Source organism: Moschus berezovskii, chromosome 7, assembly GCF_049115385.1.
Source record: "Moschus berezovskii isolate FMDL1 chromosome 7, NW_MosBer_1.0, whole genome shotgun sequence".
NCBI classification, from domain to species: Eukaryota; Metazoa; Chordata; class Mammalia; order Artiodactyla; family Moschidae; genus Moschus; species Moschus berezovskii.
Window position 1 is genome coordinate 22919463 of NC_142466.1, and position 22939 is coordinate 22942401.

At 44.1% G+C, this 22939-nt stretch overlaps 1 protein-coding gene across 2 annotated transcripts in view; it reads left to right on the forward strand.

Moving 5' to 3' along the window:
- Positions 1-22939, forward strand: part of MOB3B (MOB kinase activator 3B) — a 239754-nt gene that overhangs the window by 67695 nt on the left and 149120 nt on the right. For both annotated transcript variants that reach the window (XM_055428122.2, XM_055428123.2), the window contains exon 2: positions 13285-13898. In XM_055428122.2, the coding sequence (XP_055284097.1) occupies positions 13481-13898 (418 nt within the window). In that variant the 5' untranslated portion in view covers positions 13285-13480. The remainder of the gene's footprint in view (positions 1-13284; positions 13899-22939) is intronic.

The following is a 22939-nucleotide window of genomic DNA, read 5'->3' on the forward strand; positions in this document are numbered from 1 at the left end:
GTTCAGTTCAGTTCAGTTCAGTTACTCAGTCATGTCCGACTCTTTGGGACCCCATGAATCACAGCACGCCAGGCCTCCCTGTCCATCACCAACTCCCAGAATTCACTCAAACTCATGTCCATCGAGTCGGTGATGCCATCCAGCCATCTCATTCATAAACACACATAATATTCATCTAAGTGTTTGATAGTGAGTCAGTATTCCCCAATATTTATAACCCACTTAGCTTAACTGAGTCATTTTCCATTACTCATATCATTTCTTGGAATTCGTAGTTCCCTTTGTTACCAGTCACCGCGTCAGTAGGTCTTCTCCGGTTGCCCAGCGGTAAAGAATCCGCCTGTAGTGCAGGAGCTGTAGGAGCCGTGGATACAGTTCCTGGGTCAGGAAGATCCCCTGGAGGAGGAGGGCATGGCAACCCCCTCCAGTATTCTTGTCTGGGAAATCCCATGGACGGAGGAGCCTGGCAGGCTACAGTCCATAGGGTCACAAAGGGTCGAACATGACTGAAGCCCGCACGCACGCACGCACCCTGTCAATAACATTATAATGATTTTCCACGGAAGAAGCCCTTTCACATGAGCTATCGCTTTTGATTCTCACAGCAAAGCAATAACGAAAACCTTGAGAGGTGAGCACCATTATTTTTTAAAGGGTGCCTCATTCAAAGGTATAGCCATCAGAGTCATTGCCAGGTCCTGACTGCACACCGCAAAGGTTCAAGAAACATGTGTCCCTGGGGGTGGCGCATGACTTGTACACAGCGCTAGGCCCTTGTTTCTCCCATCCTCTTCCACAACCCCCTTCGGTAACTCCAGAAGTTCCTCTGGCTTTTTTTTGTTAAACTGCTTAACTGTTTAAGAGGCAGTCTTTTTCATTGTTTTTTAAATTTAGGAACTTATTTATTCATTTAGTTTTGGCTGTGCTGGGTCTTTGTTACTGCGCATGGCTTTTCAATAGTTGCAGCGAGCGGGGGCTACTCTAGTCGCGGTGCACGGGCTTCTCATTGTGATGGCTTCTCTTGTTGCAGAGCATGGGCTCTAGGTCTTCTTAATTAGGGTTAGGAGTTTTGGAGTCAGCCTGGCTACTTACTGTTCCCATGACCTGGGACAAGTTTTAATCTCACTGTATCTCAAGTTTCTCTAAGTATAACCTGGGGATGCTGCTGCTGCTGCTAAGTCGCTTCAGTCCTGTCCAACTCTGTGCGACCCCATAGAGGGCAGCCCACCAGGCTCCCCCATCCCTGGAATTCTCCAGGCAAGAACATTGGAGTGGGTTTCCGTTTCCTTCACCAATGCATGAAAGTGAAAAGTGAAAGTGAATTCGCTCAGTCATGTCCGACTCTTCGCGACCCCATGGACTGCAGCCCACCTGGGCATAGTAATACCCAATTCATAATCTTCTACTTAAATAAATAGTAAAAGTTAGTTATTTGACTATTATATAATAAGATTGAGTAGAATTTTAACCATTGTAATATTCTAATTGGCTGTTTGCTTTCTCAAGAATCTGACTTGCTATTAAAACTTGTATCATAAGGGAGGCTCAAGAGGGAGGGGCTATTTATAGCTGATTCATGTTGTGCAGCAGAAAGGAACACAACACTGTAAAGCAATTATACAAACTTTCAGTTATAAGATAAAGCATATAATATTCAGTTCAGTTCAGTTCAGTCACTCTGTCGTGTCCAACTCTCCGCGACCCCATGAATCACAGCACGCCAGGCCTCCCTGTCCAATATACAACCTGATAAATATAATTAACACAGCTGTGTGTTATATGTGAAAATTAAGAGAGTAAATACTGAGTTCTTATGACAATAAAATATACATTTTTCTTTTATTTTGTATCTGAAGGGATGGATGTTCACTAAACTTATTGTGGTAATATTTCATAATGTATATTTCATTACATTTCATCCCTTAAACTTACACAGTGCTGTATGTCAATTATACCTCAATAAAATTGTGATAAAAAGACTTAGCATCATAATATGATTCAAAGGATGGTGATGATGATAGCAGCAACCATGTTACTCACTGCCTTCTGTGTTCCATACATTTAACAAATATACCCTCTGGAATTCCCACAGCAACCTTATAGATGGCTGTGTTCTTAGCCCTGGGCTATATTACCTCCAAATTTTGCCTACCATTGCTGTCAATTCTACCTTTCCCTCCCCCGCCAGCTTAAAATAGTACCCTTTTGAAAATTTGAAATGTATTTTCCAATTTCCAGTCTTCTAGCCCAGGGTGTGTTCTCTGCCGCCTTCAAAGGTCTCTTGCAGTGCTTCCAGACGTCATACACAAATTCCCATAGTGCCAGAGGTAATAATTTTCCAGACCCTGAGACTCAAATTCACTTAGAGTGGCTAAAAGTAAATCTGTTAATAGTTACAGAAACCAACTTCCTTGCATTTGAACGTTTTTCCTTTAAAGCAAGACTTTTCCAAGAAAGAATTGGCATATCCTGTCTCAAAGAGAAAGAAGGAAATGGTAATTGACAATGACTTTTATCCCAGTATCCGATGGAGGGTCTCACTGGCATACCAGCTGTTACACACCTGCGCTTTGAGAAGTAAAAAAATATTTTTCACTTGCTGTAATTTTTTATTTCACCTGTTAAATTAGCTGTATCTGTAGTTACCACCTCATCCTCCATTTCTCTACTACCATCTACCTAGGTATTGTGGTCCCAACAAATCATGATTTTTTTTTAACTACAAAAATATTTTCTAGCTAGGTGAAAGATTTGGGAATAGAGAGCAAGTGGATTGCTAACTTGGAGAGGTTTTTTTCTTTTAAAAATTATTAAAATAATTAGGTTGCATTTCATAAATATTAAATGTGTCAACTGCACATTTATCTTACAATAATTTTGCTTTCATTGTTTATTTTTGAAACTATGATAAGATTGGATCAAACTTGTGCAAGGTAGAACCAAAGATTTGCCATCTCCCTCGTTACTGGGAATCTGAACCAGTCTCTACTGGGCTCAGGAAGGCCTTTATTTAAGAGACCTTTATTCTGTTTAAGAAAAAATATTTTTTAAAGTCTGTCTTTTCTTCAGCACAGTGTGAGTATATGGAAATTGCATTATCTGCAAGCCAAAATGCTTCAATTGTGTCCAGCTCTTGCGACCCTACGGATTGTAGCCGCCAGGCTCCTCTGTCCATGGGATTCTCCAGGCCAGGTTGCTTCTTTACCACTAGCACCACCTGGGAAGCCCATATGGTAAATTGAACCACACCAAATAAATCCCACACTGTCTGTCCTTCTATTCTTTTCAGTCTTTCTTACCACTAAGTGGCCTCTTCTGAATGGTGATGTTTCCGAGTCTGTGAAGTGGAGGACGCTTACAGGTTTCTGCTGTAAAACCTGTGCATTGACCTATCACTGCTGTTGCTGCTGCGGCAATGTACGAGCCTGCCTGCATTCTTAATGCTAGGCTGCCCACACGGGTATGCAAATAACAATGAGAAAGCAACTGAAATGAACACTGAAGAGCTAGAAATTAATGGGGAGATGGTCATGTGACAGACTTCTGTAGGGCTGCACCTGTTTGTACTGACTTGATCTGTGTTCAGAAATAATCTGGGCATTTTAAAGCTCTGAAATCATACATGCCTTTGAAGATGAAAATGAGGCAGCACTGTTTTTCTCAACTCATCTGCCGCCGCTGCTGCAGTCTAAAATGCCACAATACGGTGGCTCAGAAAAAAAAAGCAAGATTGCTTCTTAGGCAGGAATCTCTCCAATCTGGGGACTGTTTTGTGAGCAAAGACAGCACCTAATGACTAGGCAGGAGTAAAACATTCCATAAAGGTCGATAGAGTCACATTTTTAGGTACAGTCCTTCTATTGGAGCCTAAGAAGTTCAGATGATGTAGAAATTATTTGTGCGTGCACCCCTGAGCACACATGCACACACACACACATACATACATACGTACATATAGATATATATACGTTTCTCTAAAATAGAAACCTAATCTACTTTTATTCAATATTTGAGGTGTTAAAGGAGAGTTCCATGAACTATTCTAGCCCTAAAGAGAAAAAATATAGTAGAAAGGTAAGAAATCAGATGAGTCATTCTTTAATTTCAAAGAGCTGCAATTTTAGGTAACTCATGGGAAAGGAGCAGCCCCTTTGAGAGAGAAGATGGACACGTGTCTTGTTCTCTCAGGAGAGGATGCCTCAGAACAGCCCAGCTGTTGGTAAAATCTGAGCTCAGTGTGCTGGCAGTGAACTTGCAGTTTTAGGTCAAATCCCCAAATAATGAAAGAGAGGAGAAAAACTGGTTTGGTTTCATTTTTGTCGTTTCACTTTGATGCAAAGGGTTCTTCATTCACTGTCATTTATTCATTCATTCAGCAAACACTTAGTGAAGTTGGCTCTGTTCCGGGCATCATCCTAGCTCCTGGGGGACCCCACAAAGAAGATGGCACAGAAATTCCCTCATGTGAGGTCCTTCTGGGGCTCCCATGTTCCTAAGTCCTTCCTGTAGTGAATTGCTCTGCCGGCTGGTCCTGAGAAGAAGTGCTTCATCCTACAGAGAAGACAGTACGCTTCCTTCCCTTGGCTAATGTCACTGTGGCCCCTCTGCTTTCTGTCCTGCCCAGCCTCTGTACTACCAATTTCTAGAAATGCTAAAGAGGATGCGTCTCTCAGGAGTAGATGGGAGAGTTGTTTCATTTCTCCCTTCTTCTTGGCGAGGACTCTGATTTTTCAACTAATAAGTTAGAAGACATCAAGAGGAAAAGAAAAATAAGAACTTTCCTTGCCAGTGTTGCTTAGTTACCTCAACAACATTTCCTTGCTGCCCAGCTGAATGCTCTCTGCATATTTTTATAGCACACATACTTTATTGCTATATTGATCTATTTAGCAGAAAATATGGAGAACACATGGAGTTCCTGTCAATTCTGTGCTGTTTATTTGAATTTCCATTTTTCTCTTCATTGTCCTTTTCGTTCCTGACCTGACTAATACTGTACAGGAAGCCCATCATAATCCATGTGGGGGCATTTAACTTTGTAGCTAAAAAGGCAAAAGCCAAAGAACTGACCTTAAAATTAGACAACAAACTGTGGACTTTTCAAAGGCAGGGCCCAGATTTTAATTAGCTCTGTGTCCTTGGTGCCTAGTCCTTTAGAAAAAGTTTATTGGTGGCATGAGCAGTTGGCTTCAGACATGTATTAAGTACCAGCATTGTAGTAGGTGTTATTCTGTTGTAGCCATGTGTTCCGGAAAACAAACTCACTCAGAAGGACAATGCAGATAGTGGAGTGCAGTTTATTACACCGGCGGGCCCAAGGCAGAGTCTTCTCTTAGCCAAGGACCCCGACCAGCATTTGTGAAAACCTTTTATACCCCATGCGTATGTGTCTGAACCCACCACTCCAAATTCCTTGAGACTTACATAAACCAAGGAAAATACAATCCCAGTAACCCCATAATTCACGTGCTATGTGCTCATGTGCTCGAACAGTCAAACAATTAGCCAATAATCAATAAACCCAAGGTTACACTCCGATAGATACAGAAAAATTTACGGCGTGTCTGGAGGGAGGGGTGATTAGTGTGTGTTTTCTCTTAGGCGATGAGTAACCTAGATACGATCTTCAAGGTTCCCCTGTCTGGAAGGGGTCTTATCCTTCTGTTGTCGTTTTCATAGGCACTAAACACAGAGTTCAGAGTCCATTGGAAAGGTGGCTGAGCATGATCAGCATGAACAGGCCTAAGATGGAGTCCAGGCCCTATGAATTCCTTCTTCAATTCATAACATAGACTTTGCTATAGTTTTTAGCCAGGGGGCAAAACTGGTGATTTGATCTTTTCTTTCTGGAGACCGGACAAAGACAGAAAAATGACTGTGTTGTTGCTTCTGCCACATTATTTAGCCAAAGCAGCTTTCCTGCCTGAGCCCCTGGGAGCAGTAGAGGAGCCACAGTCCATCTGGCATTTACGAGAAGATATTCACGGGGAACCTCCTGGATTCAGGGGCTGTGCTGTCAAAGTCAAGCCAGATCAAAAGACCTGGTCGTTGTTACCATCTGTCAAGGCAATTGTATTCAAAACACTGAGTCTCCCCTCATTCTTTTTCTCAAACAGACACACACTCAGCTGAAACGAGATTTGTCTTTTTAATTGGAGTCTAGTTGCTTTAAGCAAAATGGCCTTAAAAGCAAACAAACAACAAGCCAGTATGTTTAAATACATACAATGTCTGTAATGTGTTATGAAAATAGATGTGATTTCTCTTGGCGAAAAAATACTGGAAGTGTGATATTAAGATACTGTATAGTTTATAATTGAAAGACAGAGTAAATTGAAGTTAAGAGTTCAGTGGGAAAAAAATGAAAACTAGGTTTATGAGGCAAACTCTTGACCAAACAAAACATGGAAGTGTATTAGTTGTCCCGTTTCCCAGCTCGCTCACCCAGTACTCTTCAAAGCATGTACTTGGGAGATTTTGTTAAAGTGCAGGCTTAGATCTACTGTGTCTGGGGAGAGGCCTGAGAGTCTGCATTTCTAACAAGCCCTCTTAGTTCGATCAGACCTTGTTAGCTGAAGTGTCATCCATGGACTTAGAGATTTGGCATTACCCGGGAACTTGCTAGAAACGTAAATTCTTAGGTGCCAGCCCAGACCTTCTGGACTAGAAGCTGCATTTTAACAAGATCCCATGTTCACATTCAAGAGATGCTGCTCTAGCCATTTCATAAGCCTACAGTGTCCATTGTGGGTAAGGATCCTGATGGGGCTCTGTGTTAAAAGTTAGGTTGGATGGATTTCTTGGTGCCTTTTAATTTCAAAACTCTTTTGGGTACTTGCCTCAGTAGAGCATCTGACCCTCAGATAAAGACACAGACAGGTGTCTCTGTTCGTTCAGTGGCATGATGAATTTGTTTTTATCTTTCTTAGAGTGCCCTTGTCTTTAAATATGGGGGCCCACTGACCAACCTAGCCCTGTTGCAGGAGACTTTAGACAAAAAGTTTGACTGGAGGACTTCCCTGGTAGTCCAGTGGCTAAGACCCTGTGCTCCCAAACGTAGGGGTCTGGGTTCGATCCCTGGTCAGGGAGCTAGATCCCATGTGCCACAGCTAAAGATCTCACATGCCACAACTAAGACCTGCCACAGCCAAATAAATAAATATTTAAAAAAAAGTTTGACCAGAAGAGACATCCTCACATCTGTATGATGTCAGAATGATGAACATGTTTGAAACAACACTAGGAGGTCAGAGTTTCTGTTTCTTCATCTGTAAAATGGCAATAAGAATACCACCTGTTCTAGCTTCCTTTATAGTCATGTTGTGAGGAGCTGGGAAATCTATATCTGAAGGGGCTTTGAAAACATAAAGATGGTCATGAGATTTAAAAACAACTTTAGTCAGAAAAAAAGTCATATGTATTTCAGTATCAGAGCAGTCTGGATTCAAAATTTAACCTTTACTATCTACTAATTTTGTGATTTCTGCAAAATTATTTCATGTGGTTGAGTCTCAATTTCTTTTTATATAAGATGATCATAAAACCATCTATCATGTAGTGCGTGTGTGCTAGGTTGCTTCAGTCATGTCCAACTGTCTGTGACCTTATGGACTGTAGCCCACCAGGCTCCTCTGTCCGTGGGATTCTCCAGGAAAGACTACTGGAGTGGGTTGCCGTGCACTCCTCCAGGGGATCTTTCCGACCCAGGAATCGAACCCGTGTCTCTCATGTCTCCTGCATTGGCAGGTGGGTTCTTCACCACCTGGGAAGCCCCCTGTCGTGGAGGTGAGGGTTAAAATGTAAATAATATATGTAAAAATCTGGTGCAGAGTAGAGTTTAATAAGTGGTAGCCAAGAGCAGCATATTAAATTACTTGGTTGAGAAATAATCCTCCAAAAATGGTTTTTCTCTCAGTTAAGCCTGTAACACTGGGGCAAGGGGGAAAAAAAGAGGTGAAAGGTTTGAATGGGGCTTCCCTGGTGGCTCAGTGGTAAAGAATACACCTGTAATGCAGGAGACCTGGATTCCATCCCTGAATTGGGAAGACCCCCTGGAGGAGGGCCTGGCTACCCACTCCAGTATTCTTGCCTGGAGAATCCCCATGGACAGAGGAGCCTGGCAGGCTACATCCACCGGTAACAAAGAGTCAAGACACAACTGAGAGATTAATACAAAGGCTTGCATAAATGTTGATCTGGTTCAAGAGATTGACATCTTGAAGTTAGTTTTGTGAGTATCTGTGGCAGAAAAATCCCCAACCTCAAACAAGGGTTTAATATTTATTTAAACCTTAATGAGTACCATGCACTGAAGGGCTTTGTGATATGGAGGAATTGCTGTGTTTATTCTGTACATTCGCACACTCTCAGCAGAGGCACCAGAGGGACGTGATGGTGTCCACGACAGCCTGGTACGAAGGTGGTCTTCCACGACGGTGTCCGTGCACAGACACTTCAGGGCATGGGGAAACAGCCGAATTAATAATAACGAGGGTCATGTAAGGCAATGAGAGAAGGTTGCTTTGCGGACCGTGGGAATGGATGGTCCCCTCATTATCAGAATAACAGAACAGCAAGTCTTATTTACTGGAGCCGTGAGGGGGCAGCTGTTGGGTTCTTGCTGCTTTACTGTCAGCAATTAAGCGTTTGCAATACAGGACCATTGTCTCTTTTAAGAGGAAATAAAAGCCCTCATCCTTCTCTCTCTGTCTTCCCAACCTCTAGCTCCTGGTTTTATTTTGGAAATGCTCTTTGAAGGCCTTTGGTTTTCTTGTTTCTTTTCAGACAGATTCACCCTGTAGGAAGGTTTTTTTTTTTTTCCAGACAAGATTGCCCCTTTCTTTCCCTAGAGTTTGCAGAGTTTTTGTGCTGATAACCTTCCTGGAGATGTTCTAAAGTGACCCGAAATGTGATTTCCCAGACAGCCAAAGGCAGGGTGTCACGTGACCCACTTTCCCACACAGGTCTCCTTGTGGGGTGTGTGTATACTCAAGGCCAAGTGACGAGGGTAAAAAACATCTCACCGATGCACGATCTGGAAGAGGATGGGGTTTAGCGGGAGGAAGTAAGCAGACCGAGGCTTCAGCGAGTCGCCAGCGGAGGCCTTTAACTGAATAATCAACGCTTCTGAACCAAGACCAGAGTCTATGAGAGGGAATCGGGGTGTCTTACATGGTTTTGGGTTCTGTTTTTGCTTTGGCGGAATAACTTAAGTTTGAATGCATCACCGAACTTAGTTTGAGTGAGGCCTACCGGAACCCCTGCTTGGCAGGAAAATGGCAGATCAGTGGGATCGTGCCTCAAGTCCATCTCAACAGATACCTCTGTGTCTCTGGCCACAGCTGTGGGCTAATTTTGCTAGGGCTTGACCCGTGGACAGATCAACTATCTCCTCTCTGTTTTCAAGCCACAGGACACAGTCTTCACTTCCAGCCAGGTAATACTTGTATTTTTAGAGGAATATGTGCATGGAAGTGCTAGGTAAATAGGCTTTATGAATGAACCAGTAGGAAAGACAGATTGAGGAGGATCACTTTTTAGAATGTAAGACTATGTGGAAAAAGCATTTGCTGGGAGTCAAAAACTGAATCTCAATCCTAAGTATGCCCCTACTCGTATGGTGCCTTATTTACAACTACTTTTGTCTCTTGGATACTGTGGTTACTTTGTGTGTTGTGGGGTTTCTCCCCCGGCGTCCGGCCTGGCTTCCTCTTTCTCTTTCCCTTATCTCTTCCCCTGCCTTGTAGCGCTCCAAGGCAGGAGCCAGAGACTGAGGGGTGCCTCGGCCTCGGCAAGAAAGCCGCCCAAGATTAGCTCCTCCAGGAGACTGGGTCTGAAGGAGCGAGCCCCAAAGAGGAAGTGAGCGGGCCGCCCGTCCCACAGCCTCCCTCACCGGGAAAGAGAGACACTCAGATGCAGCGGGGGGTTCTGTCAAGGCAGTACCCGTTTTATTGGTGTAAGCTTCTCATATATATATGCAAGCAAGGGGTAAGCGCAGGATTTTTAAAAGAGGCTTTCCACTCACATCAAAGCATGTAAGGGTGGGGGTGTTTAGGAGCCACTCAGAACCTTTTGGGTTTATCTGGTCCGCGCCCCCCTGACATCTGTCAGGCGCCGTCTTGCTGTGAGCACATGTAAGGTGCCTTGGCCACGCCCCCTGTCATCTGTCAGGCACCGTTAAGGCACCCTATAGTGTGTGTGTTAGTCACTCAGTCCTGTCCGACTCTTTGCGGCCCCATGAACTATAGCCTGTCCATGAAATTCTCCAGGCAAGAATACTGGAGTGGGTTGCCATTTCCATCTCCAGGGGATCGTCCCAACCCAGGGCTCGAACCCAGGTCTCTTGCATTGCAGGCAGATGCTTTACTGTCTGAGCTGCTAGGGAAGCAGGTCTTGGAGACCCAGGGATAATGATACCTACTACAAATCTACTACATCTGCTCGAAATCTACTCTAAAGCACACCAGAATTTTGAAACGGTGAAATGAGGTGTCAGAGAAGAGAACACTGAAGACCTCAAAGGTGAGATGTCCAATATGACAACCACTAGCCACATAAGGCTTTTGGGATTATTATTTAATTAAATCAATAAATTTTTAAAAATTAAAATTAAATAAAATGAAAATTTTAGTTTCTGAGTAATACTAGCCACCTTTTTTAGTGCTCAGTAGACACATGTGGCTAGTTTATACAATATTGGACAATAAAGATATAGGACATTTGCATTATCACAGAAAGTTTTATGGGCAGCTCTGCCTCAAAGCACTGTCTAGGGTGTGATATTAAAGATGTGAAGGATGGCATGTTTTGGGGTGATATATACTGTCACAGTTAGGGGTTCTGAGAAAAAAACAACCCACCCAAGTTGGCTGGAATAAAAAGATATTTATTTGACTAATTCAAGAAAAACACACGTGCCCCAAGGGGTCTCTTGAGAGTCCCTTGGACAGCAAGGAGATCAAACCAGTCAGTCCTAAAGAAAAACAGCCCTTTTCCTGAGGGAAATCGATCCCAAGGGTTGGAGATACAACCAGATTTCAAGAGGAATTGGAACCAGTTCCTGAAGGACTATCGAAAACAAAAGAAGTATGGCTGAGTGCCTTTGACGTTTACCTACAACTGCTGTCTTTTTAATAGGCTATACCCCAATACAAAATAAAACATTAAAAGCAAAAGAAGCTACTCTCTCCCCACTGCCTCTCCCTTTTTCTCTTGCTGTTCTCTCCCTGTGGCCCCTTGTGTTTTTGTCTCTTTTTCTCTGTCCGTGGCATCTTCCTTCCTCTCCCCCTCCTTCACGTCTTTCTTTCTCTTCCTCTTTCTCTATCCCTTCCCTTCTCTCTCCTCTCTCTGCAAGTCCAGGTTTCTCAACTGTACTACCCATGGTCCAAAGAGGGCTCAATGGAATTCAGTTCTTAACACTTACTTTATTGCAGTATCATTGATTTACAGTGCCGTGTTGGTTTCCAGGGTACAGCAAAGTGATTCAGTTATACATGTTTGTAATAGTTTGCATCTGCTGCTCCCAAACCCCAGTCCTCCCCCAACCCTCCTCCTTGGCAACCACCTGCTCTCTATGTCTGTGAGCCTGTTTCTGTCTTGTAAGTAAGTTCATTTCTGTCACATTTTAGATTCCACATATAGGTGATATCATATGGTATTTGTCTTTCTCTGCCTGACTTACTTCATTTAGTATGGTAATCTGCAGGTCTATCCATGTTGCTGCAAATGGCATTATTTAGTTCTTCTTATGGCTGAGTAATACTCCATTGTTTATATATAAATACATCTTCTTTATCCATTCATCTGTCAATGAACATGTACATTGTTTCCAGGTCTCATGTCTTGAGTTCAGTTCAGTCGCTCAGTCATGTCGATTCTTTGCGACCCCATGGACGGCAGCACGCCAGGCTTCCCTGTCCATCACCAACTCCTGGAGCTTGCTCAAACTCATGTCCATCGAGTCGATGATGCCATCCAGTCATCTCATCTTCTGTCATCCCCTGCTCCTCCTGCCTTCAATCTTTCCCCGCATCAGGGTCTTTTCCAGTGATTCAGTTCTTCGCATTAGGTGGCCAAATATTGGAGTTTCAGTTTCAGCATCAGTCCTTCCAATGAATATTCAGGACTGATTTCCTTTAGGATGGACTGGTTGGATCTCCTTGCAGTCCAAGGGACTCTCAAGAGTCTTCTCCAACACCACAGTGCAAAAGCATCAATTCTTCGGCTCTCAGCTTTCTTTATGGTCCAACTCTCACACCCATACGACTACTGGGAAAACCATAGCTTTGACTAGATGGACCTTTGTTGGCAAAGTAATGTCTCTGCTTTTTAATATGCTGTCTAGGTTGGTCATAGCTTTTCTTCCAAGGAGCAAGTGTCTTTTAATTTCATGGCTGCAGTCACCATCTGCAGTGCTTTTGGAGCCCAGAAAATAAAGTCTCTCATTGTTTCCATTGTTTCCCCATCTATTTGTCATGAAGTGACGGAACCGGATGCCATGATCTTAGTTTTCTGAATGTTGAGTTTTAAGCCAGCTTTTTCATGCTCCTCTTTCACTTTCATCAAGAGGCTCTTAGTTTTCTTTGATTTCTGCCATAAGTGTGGTGTTATCTGGGTACCTGAGGTTATCGATATTTCTCCAGGCAATCCTGATTCAAGCTTGTGCTTCATCCAGCCCGGCATTTTTCATGATGCATACAAGTTAAATAAGCAGGGCGGCAATGTACAGCCTTGACATACTCCTTTCCAGATTTGGAACCAGTCTTTTGTTCTCATGTCTTGGCTATTGTAAATAGTGTCAAGCAGACCCAGTTTTCATCACTTCTCAGGGATAATACAAAGGCTGGATCCTGATTCCAAGTTTCCAGGGAAATTTGCTCCAATCAATCAGGGGTATCCAAGAGGATGGGGGTCGTATCCTCATGCTTACTCAAGGGTAGTGAAGGGTGGGGCAGATATTCTAAAAAGGAGCATATGGGGATGTTATTGACTATCATGTTCATCCTTAACACCTTGGAGCAGCCCATTGAAACTATCACCACTTAGCGAAAAGTTGTCAGAGATTTGACTAAAGCCATAAAGAAAAAGGGTCTGATACCTTTTCACCTTTGGTTATATGATTGGTCACCAATACAGATTCTCAAGGGTTTGGCTTGACTTCTATATTATTATACCTGGATGTAAGTGGGCACAGTTAGAAGCAAGGTGGAAATCGCGTCTAAGCCTTTGTCATTTCTTAAATGCAAATGGGACACTAATGAGACCCTTTTCCTCTCCTACCTTTAGGAAGAAACATGAAGTTCCCCTGGAAATCATTCAAGAGGAAGATGGAAAGGGCTATCTAAAAGATTGAGAGCTGCAGACCACAAGACTGGGGCCAGAGGGCTGGCAGTGGAAAACCCTGTTGGATTGCGATCTCTCACTGAAAAGTTCCAGTTGCCTTTTTACTTCCTGCCGAAGGAAGGGAGCGAAGGAGCAGACCATGTCCATAGCCTTGAAGCAGGTGTTCAACAAGGACAAGACCTTCCGGCCAAAGAGGAAATTTGAACCTGGCACGCAGAGGTTCGAACTCCACAAACGGGCTCAGGCCTCCCTCAACTCAGGTGTGGACCTGAAGGCGGCTGTGCAGCTGCCCAGCGGGGAGGACCAGAATGACTGGGTGGCGGTGCACGTGGTGGACTTCTTCAATCGCATCAACCTCATCTACGGCACCATCTGTGAGTTCTGCACCGAGCGGACCTGCCCTGTGATGTCAGGGGGCCCCAAGTACGAATACCGGTGGCAGGATGACCTCAAGTACAAGAAGCCGACTGCCCTCCCGGCCCCCCAGTACATGAACCTTCTCATGGATTGGATCGAGGTCCAGATCAACAATGAAGACATCTTTCCAACGTGTGTGGGTAAGTCCGTAATCAGCTGCCTGGTTATTTTGTCACATCCCACCCAAGCTTGGAAAGTTTGCAGAGGCTTCTTCTGAAGTGGCCTGCCTTTGAATGCTGGATAGCATCCGTGTCACTGTTTCCCTAAATCCCATCATTCACGTATCTGCAGTTTCTTTTTCCATATCTAAGGACCTTATGGAAAAAAAATCATGTGTGGTCCTCAGTAGTGGGGAACACTGGCTTGATGAAAAGTTAAATTTGATCTTATTGACTTCCTTAGGATTAGACTCCAAACCCACCCAGAGTTCCTAGTGAAAATTTTAATTTGGAGCTAATTAACTGGTTAGTTATACTAACTCTAGTGCAATGATTGGTAGTCATCTCTCAGGATGAGAAATCCAGTGTGAAAATCCATGGATTTGTTTGGGAGTTGAACAAACAGGTAGTTGGCATTTTGGAGAAACAAGATCCTGGCATTCTCTTCTTCCCTGATCATGGGTATTAATTCCTGGCTGTTCTATTAACTCTGGACCATTGTGGAGTGGCTAGACCAACCCAGACACTTGGAATGTAAATGATTTCATCTGCTTTGTACTAAAAGCCATGAAACTCTTCAAGGGGAAGGACCAGACCTTTTCCATGTCTTTTATTTCTTTTTGCTGCTGATCAATGGGTCTGCCTGCCTGGCAGGATGAATTTACAGTTCCGTTTTAGGGCCTTTGGGTCAATATAGATGAACACTCTCCTCCTTGCTTTGCTGTACCTCTGATGCCCAGTATGGTACCCTGGAACCTTTTAGGCACTGAGGAACTATTTGTAGAATGATTGAAAAAATACTTATGCTGCTGCAAAATATTACTGAAAAGATCTGAGAAGGTTGAGGTATTAAAAAAAAAAAAAAGCATTTGAAACACATTGCTGAAATCACCTTTATATGTGGCATGTGTCCCCATGTGGCATATGGGAAGTTGAGGTGGGGTGTATGGAAGTAATTGCTTATATTTAAAAAAAAAGCATATAACTTGATTAGGTTAGTATGTCCATCTTGAAATATTCAGCACACAAACCAATTTGCTCAGATTCCTCTTGTTGCCTTGCCTTGCCTGATTTCCTCTTGGACTTTCTCTCTGCTGGTTCTTGTAGGGCAGGAGGTGGGGTGCATGATAACACAGTCCCCCTTGGTTGACTCGCCAGCATAGGAGGAAGAAGGCAGGTTTCAGAAACTCCCCTAGCTGTATAACTGGTGCCTTGGAGGAGTAGAAATTTCCTTGGCTCATGTCTTGCATTTTCATTGACTGTTGGAGGCTTCTTTTAGAGCTGGGAGGAATTTGTCTTTTCCGAAAGCATTACGAGCCACTGCCAAGGCTCTGTGCAGAACATGTGATAGCAATAAAGATAAATAAATTCTGGGCAAGGATCCCTCCTCGTTGTCCTTCCCCTTCTGTTTCTGTTCTTTGATGCTTTGAACTCTGGGCACTTCTCTTCTCTCTGGCAGCTGTGGTTACCACACAAAGTTGCTGACCAGAAATAACATCACGGAGCCTGGAGTGTTACTTAAGGGCGAGGAAGCTTCTGGCGGTCTCCTTGGAAAATAGGACATCATAGGTGATTTTAGACTTTGGAGGAAATCAGTGGATGCTGCTGGATCTCTCAGAGTAATTGACTTTGCTTTCTTTTTCTAAATGGTTTCCTTAGTCATTCACTATGCTTGGGGCATGCTCACTTGATCAGAATCCTGTGTTTCAGCTCTTCCCAATATGGACTTCACAGTATGAAAGTGTTCTGAGAGATCTTAATTGGTGTGTATGTTTTGTCTTTTTTTTTTCCCCATGGAAAAGTAAGTTTGGGAAATGCTGAGTGAAACTGATTTCTTTACTCAAGGACTTTATATTAATGTGCATTAAATCTCCAAGAAATCTCTTAAGAAATCTGTGTGCAGGTCAGGAAGCAACAGTTAGAACTGGACATGGAACAACAGACTGGTTCCAAATAGGAAAAGGAGTGCGTCAAGGCTGTATATTGTCACCCTGCATATTTAACTTATATGCAGAGTACATCATGAGAAATGCTGGGCTGGGTGACGCACAAGCTGGAATCAAGATTGCCGGGAGAAGTATCAATAACCTCAGGTACACAGATAACACCACCCTTATGGCAGAAGGCAAAGAAGAACTAAAGAGCCTCTTGATGAAAGTGAAAAAGGAGAGTGAAAAAGTTGGCTTAAGCTCAACATTCAGAAAACTAAGATCATGGCATCTGGTCCCATCACTTCATGGGAAATAGATGGGGAAACAGTGGAAATAGTGACAGACTTTATTTTTTTGGGTTCCAAAATCACTGCAGATGGTGACTGCAGCCATGAAATTAAAAGATGCTTACTCCTTGGAAGGAAAGTTATGACCAACCTAGACAGCGTATTAAAAAGCAGAGACATTACTTTGCCAACAAAGGTCCATCTAGTCAAGGCTATGGTTTTTCCAATAGTCATGTATGGAAGGCACTGGCGACCCACTCCAGTACTCTTGCTTGGAAAAACCCATGGATGGAGGAGCCTGGTAGGCTGCAGTCCATGGGGTCGCTAAGAGTCGGACATGACTGAGCGACTTCACTTTCACTTTTCAATTTCATGCTTTGGAGAAGGAAATGGCAGCCCACTCCAGTGTTCTTGCCTGGAGAATGCCAGGGACAGTGGAGCCTGATGGGCTACTGTGTATGGGGTCGTACAGAGTTGGACACGACTGATGCGACTTAGCAGCAGCAGCAGCAGCGTGTATGGATGTGAGAGTTGGACTATAAAGAAAGCTGAGTGGTGAAGAATTGATGCTTTTGAACTGTGGTGTTGGAGAAAACTCTTGAGAGTCCCTTGAACTGCAAGGAAATCAAACCAATCCATCCTAAAGGAAATCAGTCCTTCCGAATATTCATTGGAAGGACTGATGCTGAAGCTGAAACTCCAATACTTAGGTCACCTGATGCTAAGAACTGACTCATTTGAAAAGACCCTGATGCTGGGAAAGACTGAAGGAGGGAGGAGAAGGGGACGGCAGAGGATGAAATGGTTGGATGGCATCACCAACTCAATGACATGAGTTTGGCTAAACTCCGGGAGTTGGTAATGGACAGGGAGGCCTGGTGTGCTGTGGTCCATGGGGTCGCAAAAAGTCGGACACGACTAAGCAACTGAACTGAACTCAAATCTCCAAGATAGAAACATGGTAGTATATAGGGGCTTCCCTGGTGGCTCAGATGGTAATAGAATCTGCCTGCTAATGCAGGACAGGCGGGTTTGATCCCTGGGTCAGGAAAATTCCCTGGAGAAGGGAATGGCTACCCACTCCAGGATTCTTGCCTGGAGAATGCCATGGACAGAGGAGCCTGGCGGGCTACAGTCCGTGGGGTTGCAAAGAGTTGGACACCACTGGGCAACTAACACTTTCAGCGTATCCTAATTTGAACCTGGTATCTTTTTTCTTAATGGGATACTGTTAGCATCTTTCAGGAAATGTTCATCTGTATACATTAGAGTTGGCAAACTTTTGTATGTATCAGAATTACTTGGGTCTTCTTTTCAAATTTTAAATTCCTTGGTTTTCTCCCTCAACTAAATCAGAAACTCTTCCTTTCCGTTCCGTTCAGTCGCTCAGTCATGTCCGACTCTTTGCGATTCCATGAATCACAGCACGCCAGGCCTCCCTGTCCATCACCAATTCCCATAGTTCACCCAAACTCATGTCCATCGAGGCGGTGATGCCATCCAGCCATCTCATTCTCTGTCGTCCCCGTCTCCTCCCGCCCCCAATCACTCCCAGCATCAGACTCTTTTCCAGTGAGTCAACTGATCTCATGAGGTGGCCAAAGTATTGCAGTTTCAGAATCTCTTAGGTGAGGCTTAAGTATCTGTACTTTTAGTAAGCTCCTCCCACTCTTCTTATTTATTGTAACCACCCAGAATGTTTTTCGTCCCTTTCCCAGGAATAGTTTGCTTCTTATCTCTCTGGTTTTAATCCATGTCATTCTCTCCTTTGGAATCCCCTTACATCTCTGTCTAGTGAATTCTCATGCATCCTTTATACCATCTCCCCTATGAAGACTGTCATCTTTCAGAATATAAACCCCTTACAGTTATGGAATCTGTCCTATTCAGCTGACTATTTGAGCACTGAGTCCAGTCCTGGTGCTTTACAAGTTGTTGGATGGATGGATGGATAGAAAAATAATCCTTATAAAGTTCCGGCATGTGTATGGTATGGTGCTGGTGATCAAAGTAAGCAAATGTCTCTGAAACCCATTATCACCATTCCCGGGTATTTCCTGCACCTTGCCTTCCATGGGGTTTAATTTTCTCTGTTTAACTTTTCCAAGGTCAAAACGTTTGTTGTTCAGTCGCTAAGTCGTGTCTGACTCTGCAACGCCATAGACTGCAGCACACCAGGCTCCTCTGTCCTTTAGTATCTCCCTGAGTTTCCTCAAATTCCTGCTCATTGAGTTGATAATGCCATCCAACCATCTCATCCTCCGTCATCCCTTTCTCCTGCCCTTAATCTTTCCCAGCACCAGGGTCTTTCCCAATGAGTTGGCTCTTTGCATCTGGGATTTCTGCTTTGGCCCAGCTGCTTCATTCTTTCTGGAGCTATTAGTATTATTAATTGCCCTTCCCTCTTCCCCAGTAGCGTATTGGACACCTTCTGACCTGGGAGGCTCGTCTTCTGATGTGATATCTTTTTGCCTTTTCGAACCGTTCATGGGGTTCTTACAGCAAGAATACTAGCATGGTTTGCATTCTCTCTTCCAGTGGACCACATTTTGTCCGAACTCTCTACCATGACCTGTCCATCTTGGGTGGCCCTGCATGGCATGGCTCATAGCTTTATTAAGTTCTGCAAGCCCCTTTGCCACGAGACAAGGCTGTGATCTATGAAGGGGGTTAAAATGATAGGGTTTAGTAAAAACCACCACCATCCACCACCACCCTGATGATTTCCATTAGTATCCTGCTCACCTCTGCTGTTTGCCCTCGGATAACAATGTTGCTGCCTTTGCAAAAACTTTTCTTTTTGGAGCCACTTTCTCCATGAGAATTCATTTCCTCTGCTTCTTCCTCCCCCTGATTCTAGCCTGCTTTCCTTCTTTTTGATCTTGGTGCTGCCATGAGTCATTATCATGAAAATGATCAAGATGTCTGTCAGGATAAAGTGAAAGAGGAATTTCCAGCCAACAGCAGACCCTGGGCGGATGAGAAATTTGGGAGTTCTGCTTAGCATTATGGCTTTGAATCCTGGGCATATTTCTTGTCTTCTTGTCTGGGAATTGGGAGGAGTTCGAACTTCCCCTCCTCCCCACTGTGATTTGAGGAACCAGAACCGGAAAAATATAGACAGATGTGAAGGCTTCAGCCTCAGTTAGGTATTAAAGGATATAAACAGCTGTTGATCTCTACCGCTGAAACATAAAGAAAAACTCTCATCTGTTTCTGGATCCTGCTTTAACTAAGGATACCGGGCTATTTCAGAAGTCAAGCCTTCTCGGTTGGGAGAATACCAAACAGATGTGGCTCCCTTGTGAACCCGAGTCTCCTCCACTCTCTCTTGATCCTCCCAGTTTCCTTTGTTAAAAAGCCAACAAATGTTCCTGCAAAAGCTCCTAAAACAGCAGTAATTTCAGAAGCAAGGGCCACCTCCTCTTTGATTGTATCTCTTTTTTAACCACTTTTAGAGGTAACGAAAGACAAATAGAAAGCCACAGCCACACACTTTTTAAATTCCATTGCTTGGCTAATCACAATAATTTTTCTGTTCTAGCCCCCAGCTTCCCTGTTTTTCTGTTATATAATGGGACTTAAATCTCAGATCTGACACTTAGAAAAAAAGGGAGTTGAAAACTTAGCGCTACTCCAACTCATGTTTTTAAAATGTCTTTGAGCAGGAGGAATAAGAACATTTAAAAAATAATGACATGATCTCACCTACGTTTACAGTTTTAGAATAAATGGATGTCAGAGAAGGAAGGCGCAAGGAAAGGGAGGGAACGTGCAGTTATTGAGTTTGCTAAGCATCAAGCACTAGGCACATTAATCTTTCTTAATTCTTATAATAACTGAATGAATTAAATATGCCATTTTACCAATGAGGAAGCTGACATTAAAACAAGCCATGGGGCTTTCCTAAGGTTGTACAGTTAATCAGTCATTTAGAAGTGAGGGTTTGAGTGCAAGAGTGTCTGGCCAAAAATCTCTGCTCTTGTCATCTACTACCATTTATATTATAGCATGAATTGTTATTCTGAAGATTTCCTTCACATGGTGAAAGACTTCTCGGTCATGATTTTAGGAGGTTACCTGCTGCTGTTACTGATAAGTCACTTCAATCGTGTCCGACTCTGTGCGACCCCATAGACGGCAGCCCACCAGGCTCCCCCGTCCCTGGGATTCTCCAGGCAAGAACACTGGAGTGGGTGGCCATTTCCTTCTCCAATGCATGAAAGTGAAAAGTGAAAGTGAAGTCGCTCAGTCGTGTCTGACCCTCAGCAATCCCATGGACTGCAGCCCTCCAGGTCCCTCCGTCCATGGGACTCTCCAGGCAAGAGGGAAAATTTTTTCAGATAATTTGATTTTGGGTATAAGTTTTAGAGAAATCATTCTGTTTTTTTGTTTCTGTTTTATTTTGTTTTTGTTTGCCCCTGTTTTCAAAAATCACCCCTAAAATGCCTGAGCAGTATGTCAGACACTGTATCTGATCCCATGTGTCAGCACTGAGCAGAGGGCGACAGCCTTTGGAAGATGCTTCACAGGCCGTGACTGCCTGTTTCAGCGTTTGGTCACTCACTCCCTCGGTAAATGTTTGTGGAATGCCTGTTCAGAAGCGGGTCCTATTTTAGGCACCAAGAAGTAGCGGAGCAGACAGTTCGTGTCCTTGAGCAGTTTCCGTAATGCCTAGAATGTCGAGTTGCTCCAAATTAATCTACACATTTTTCCAAAATGAGTACTTTGCTCAGTGGACAAGTGCATTGTGGCATTGGCTGCCTCCCTCTGGCAACCTCTCTCATGAGACTACAGCTGAGTCTCATCCTTTCTGAAAATATTGTGGCAGGAAACATAAAGCTATAAAAATATCCATAGGGATGAACTTTTCAAACATGGGATGTTGGGGAACTGCCTTTAAATTTTAACTTTTATTTTCTATTGTCTCCCTCGTGGTTTTTAAATTTTGATATAAATCTAGATAATTCTGGTAAGACAGCGTGTATGTCATCAAAATGTAGTATGGCAGGACTAGCCCTGGGCTTGTAGACAGAGACCAGCTCTGCCATTATAAAATGCTACAGTGACTAAACACTATGTGCTGTGCGCTATTGGTAAACACGTAACCTCTGAGCTTACATTACTCTGTGTGAAGATTCCCATTTCACAGGGTTGTTGCAAAGAATGAAGCAGTGTGAATGAAAACACCCACCCCAGAGCCATAAGCCCCCATGCTAAGTGCTAAGTCACTTCAGTTGCATCCGACTGTGTGTGACCCTGTGGACTGTAGCCCTCCAGGCTCCTCTGTCCTTGGGGATTCTCCAGGCAAGAATACTGGAGTGGGCTGCCATGCCCTCCTCCAGAAGATCTTCCCAACCCAGGGATTGAACCCGCATCTTTCACGTCTCCTACATTAGCAGGCAGGTTCTTCACCACTAGCGCCACCCTCATAAGAGGTGCTAAAAAACAAATGTATGTCAGCTGCCTCTCTCTCTCTGCATACGTTTCTACATAACTGTCAACCAAAACTCTTGGAGCCCACTTGATTATTTCTGATCAAGTGATTTTAGCCCCAGATAAAAACAAAAGGCACTGTAAGAGACTGAATATGATTTTTTTTAAATTAGCTGTCCTTTTTCTTGGATTGCTCTGTGATGTGGGGGTCATGTGAAAGTGAAGTAAAAGTGTTAGTTGCTCAGTGGTATCTGACTCTTTGTGACCCCATGGGACTGTAGCCCACCAGGCTTCTCTGTCCATGGAATTATCTAGGCAAGAATAATGGAGTGGGTAGCTATTCCCTTCTCCAGGGGATCTTCCCGACCCAGGGATCGAACCCAGGTCTCTGGCATTGCAGGCAGATTCTTTACCATCTGAGCCACCAGGGAAGCCAGATGTGGGGGCAGTGGGTCTGGGAGGGCTCATAAATATCCTCAAGGACTTTGGGAAATTTCAACATTTCTTTAGGAGTCAGACCAACTCCTGTTGTCAGGGCTGGGCACTTACCTCTTTAGAGAGAAAGCTACTGGGAAGGATCATCTCTCTTGGTTTTTAAAAGACTGAGTACTGGGGACTTCCTTGGAGGTCCAGTGGTTGAGAATCTGCCTGCCAATGTAGGGGACATGGGTTCGCTCCCTGGTCCAGGAAGATCCCACGTGCTGAAGGGCAGCTGAATCCATGCACTGCAACTGCTGACGCTGGTGCCCCTAGAGTCTGCTCGGCAACAAGAGCAGCCCCTGGTCACCTCAACTAGAGAGCAGCCTCCGCTCGCTGCCACTGGAAGAAAGCCTGTGCACAGCAGCAAGACCCAGTACAGCCAAAAAATACATCAAAAAAGACCGAGTACAGAACCTGCCCGTGTTCATTTCAATCCAGCAGACCTCAGCGGAGACGGTGCAGGTTAGCTGGGAAAGCGGGGAGACAGCCATCTAGTCACGTCTGGGACGAGCCATTCACTAAAATCAGTGTTGGGTGAGCTGCCCTGCATTTGATCTCTCAAGAGAAAGGGAAAAGGGTTTTCAGCACCACGAATGGAACCTCCAAGCTAGCCTTGTGAACTGGCAAGTTGTTCCTAAGGCTCTGGAAACATGTTTTGCCTTTGGGATATGAAAAACTATTTGGCAGGGCACCCCTGGTGACTCAATGGTAAAGAATGTGCCTGCAATGCAGGAGACCCGGGTTCGATCTCTGGGTTGGGAAGATCCCCTGAAGAAGGAAATGGCAGCGCACTCCAGGATTCTTGCTTGGAGAATTCCGTGAACAGAGGAGCCTGGCGGGTTACAGTCCATGGAGTCGCAAAGAGTTGGGCATGACTGAGCGACTAACA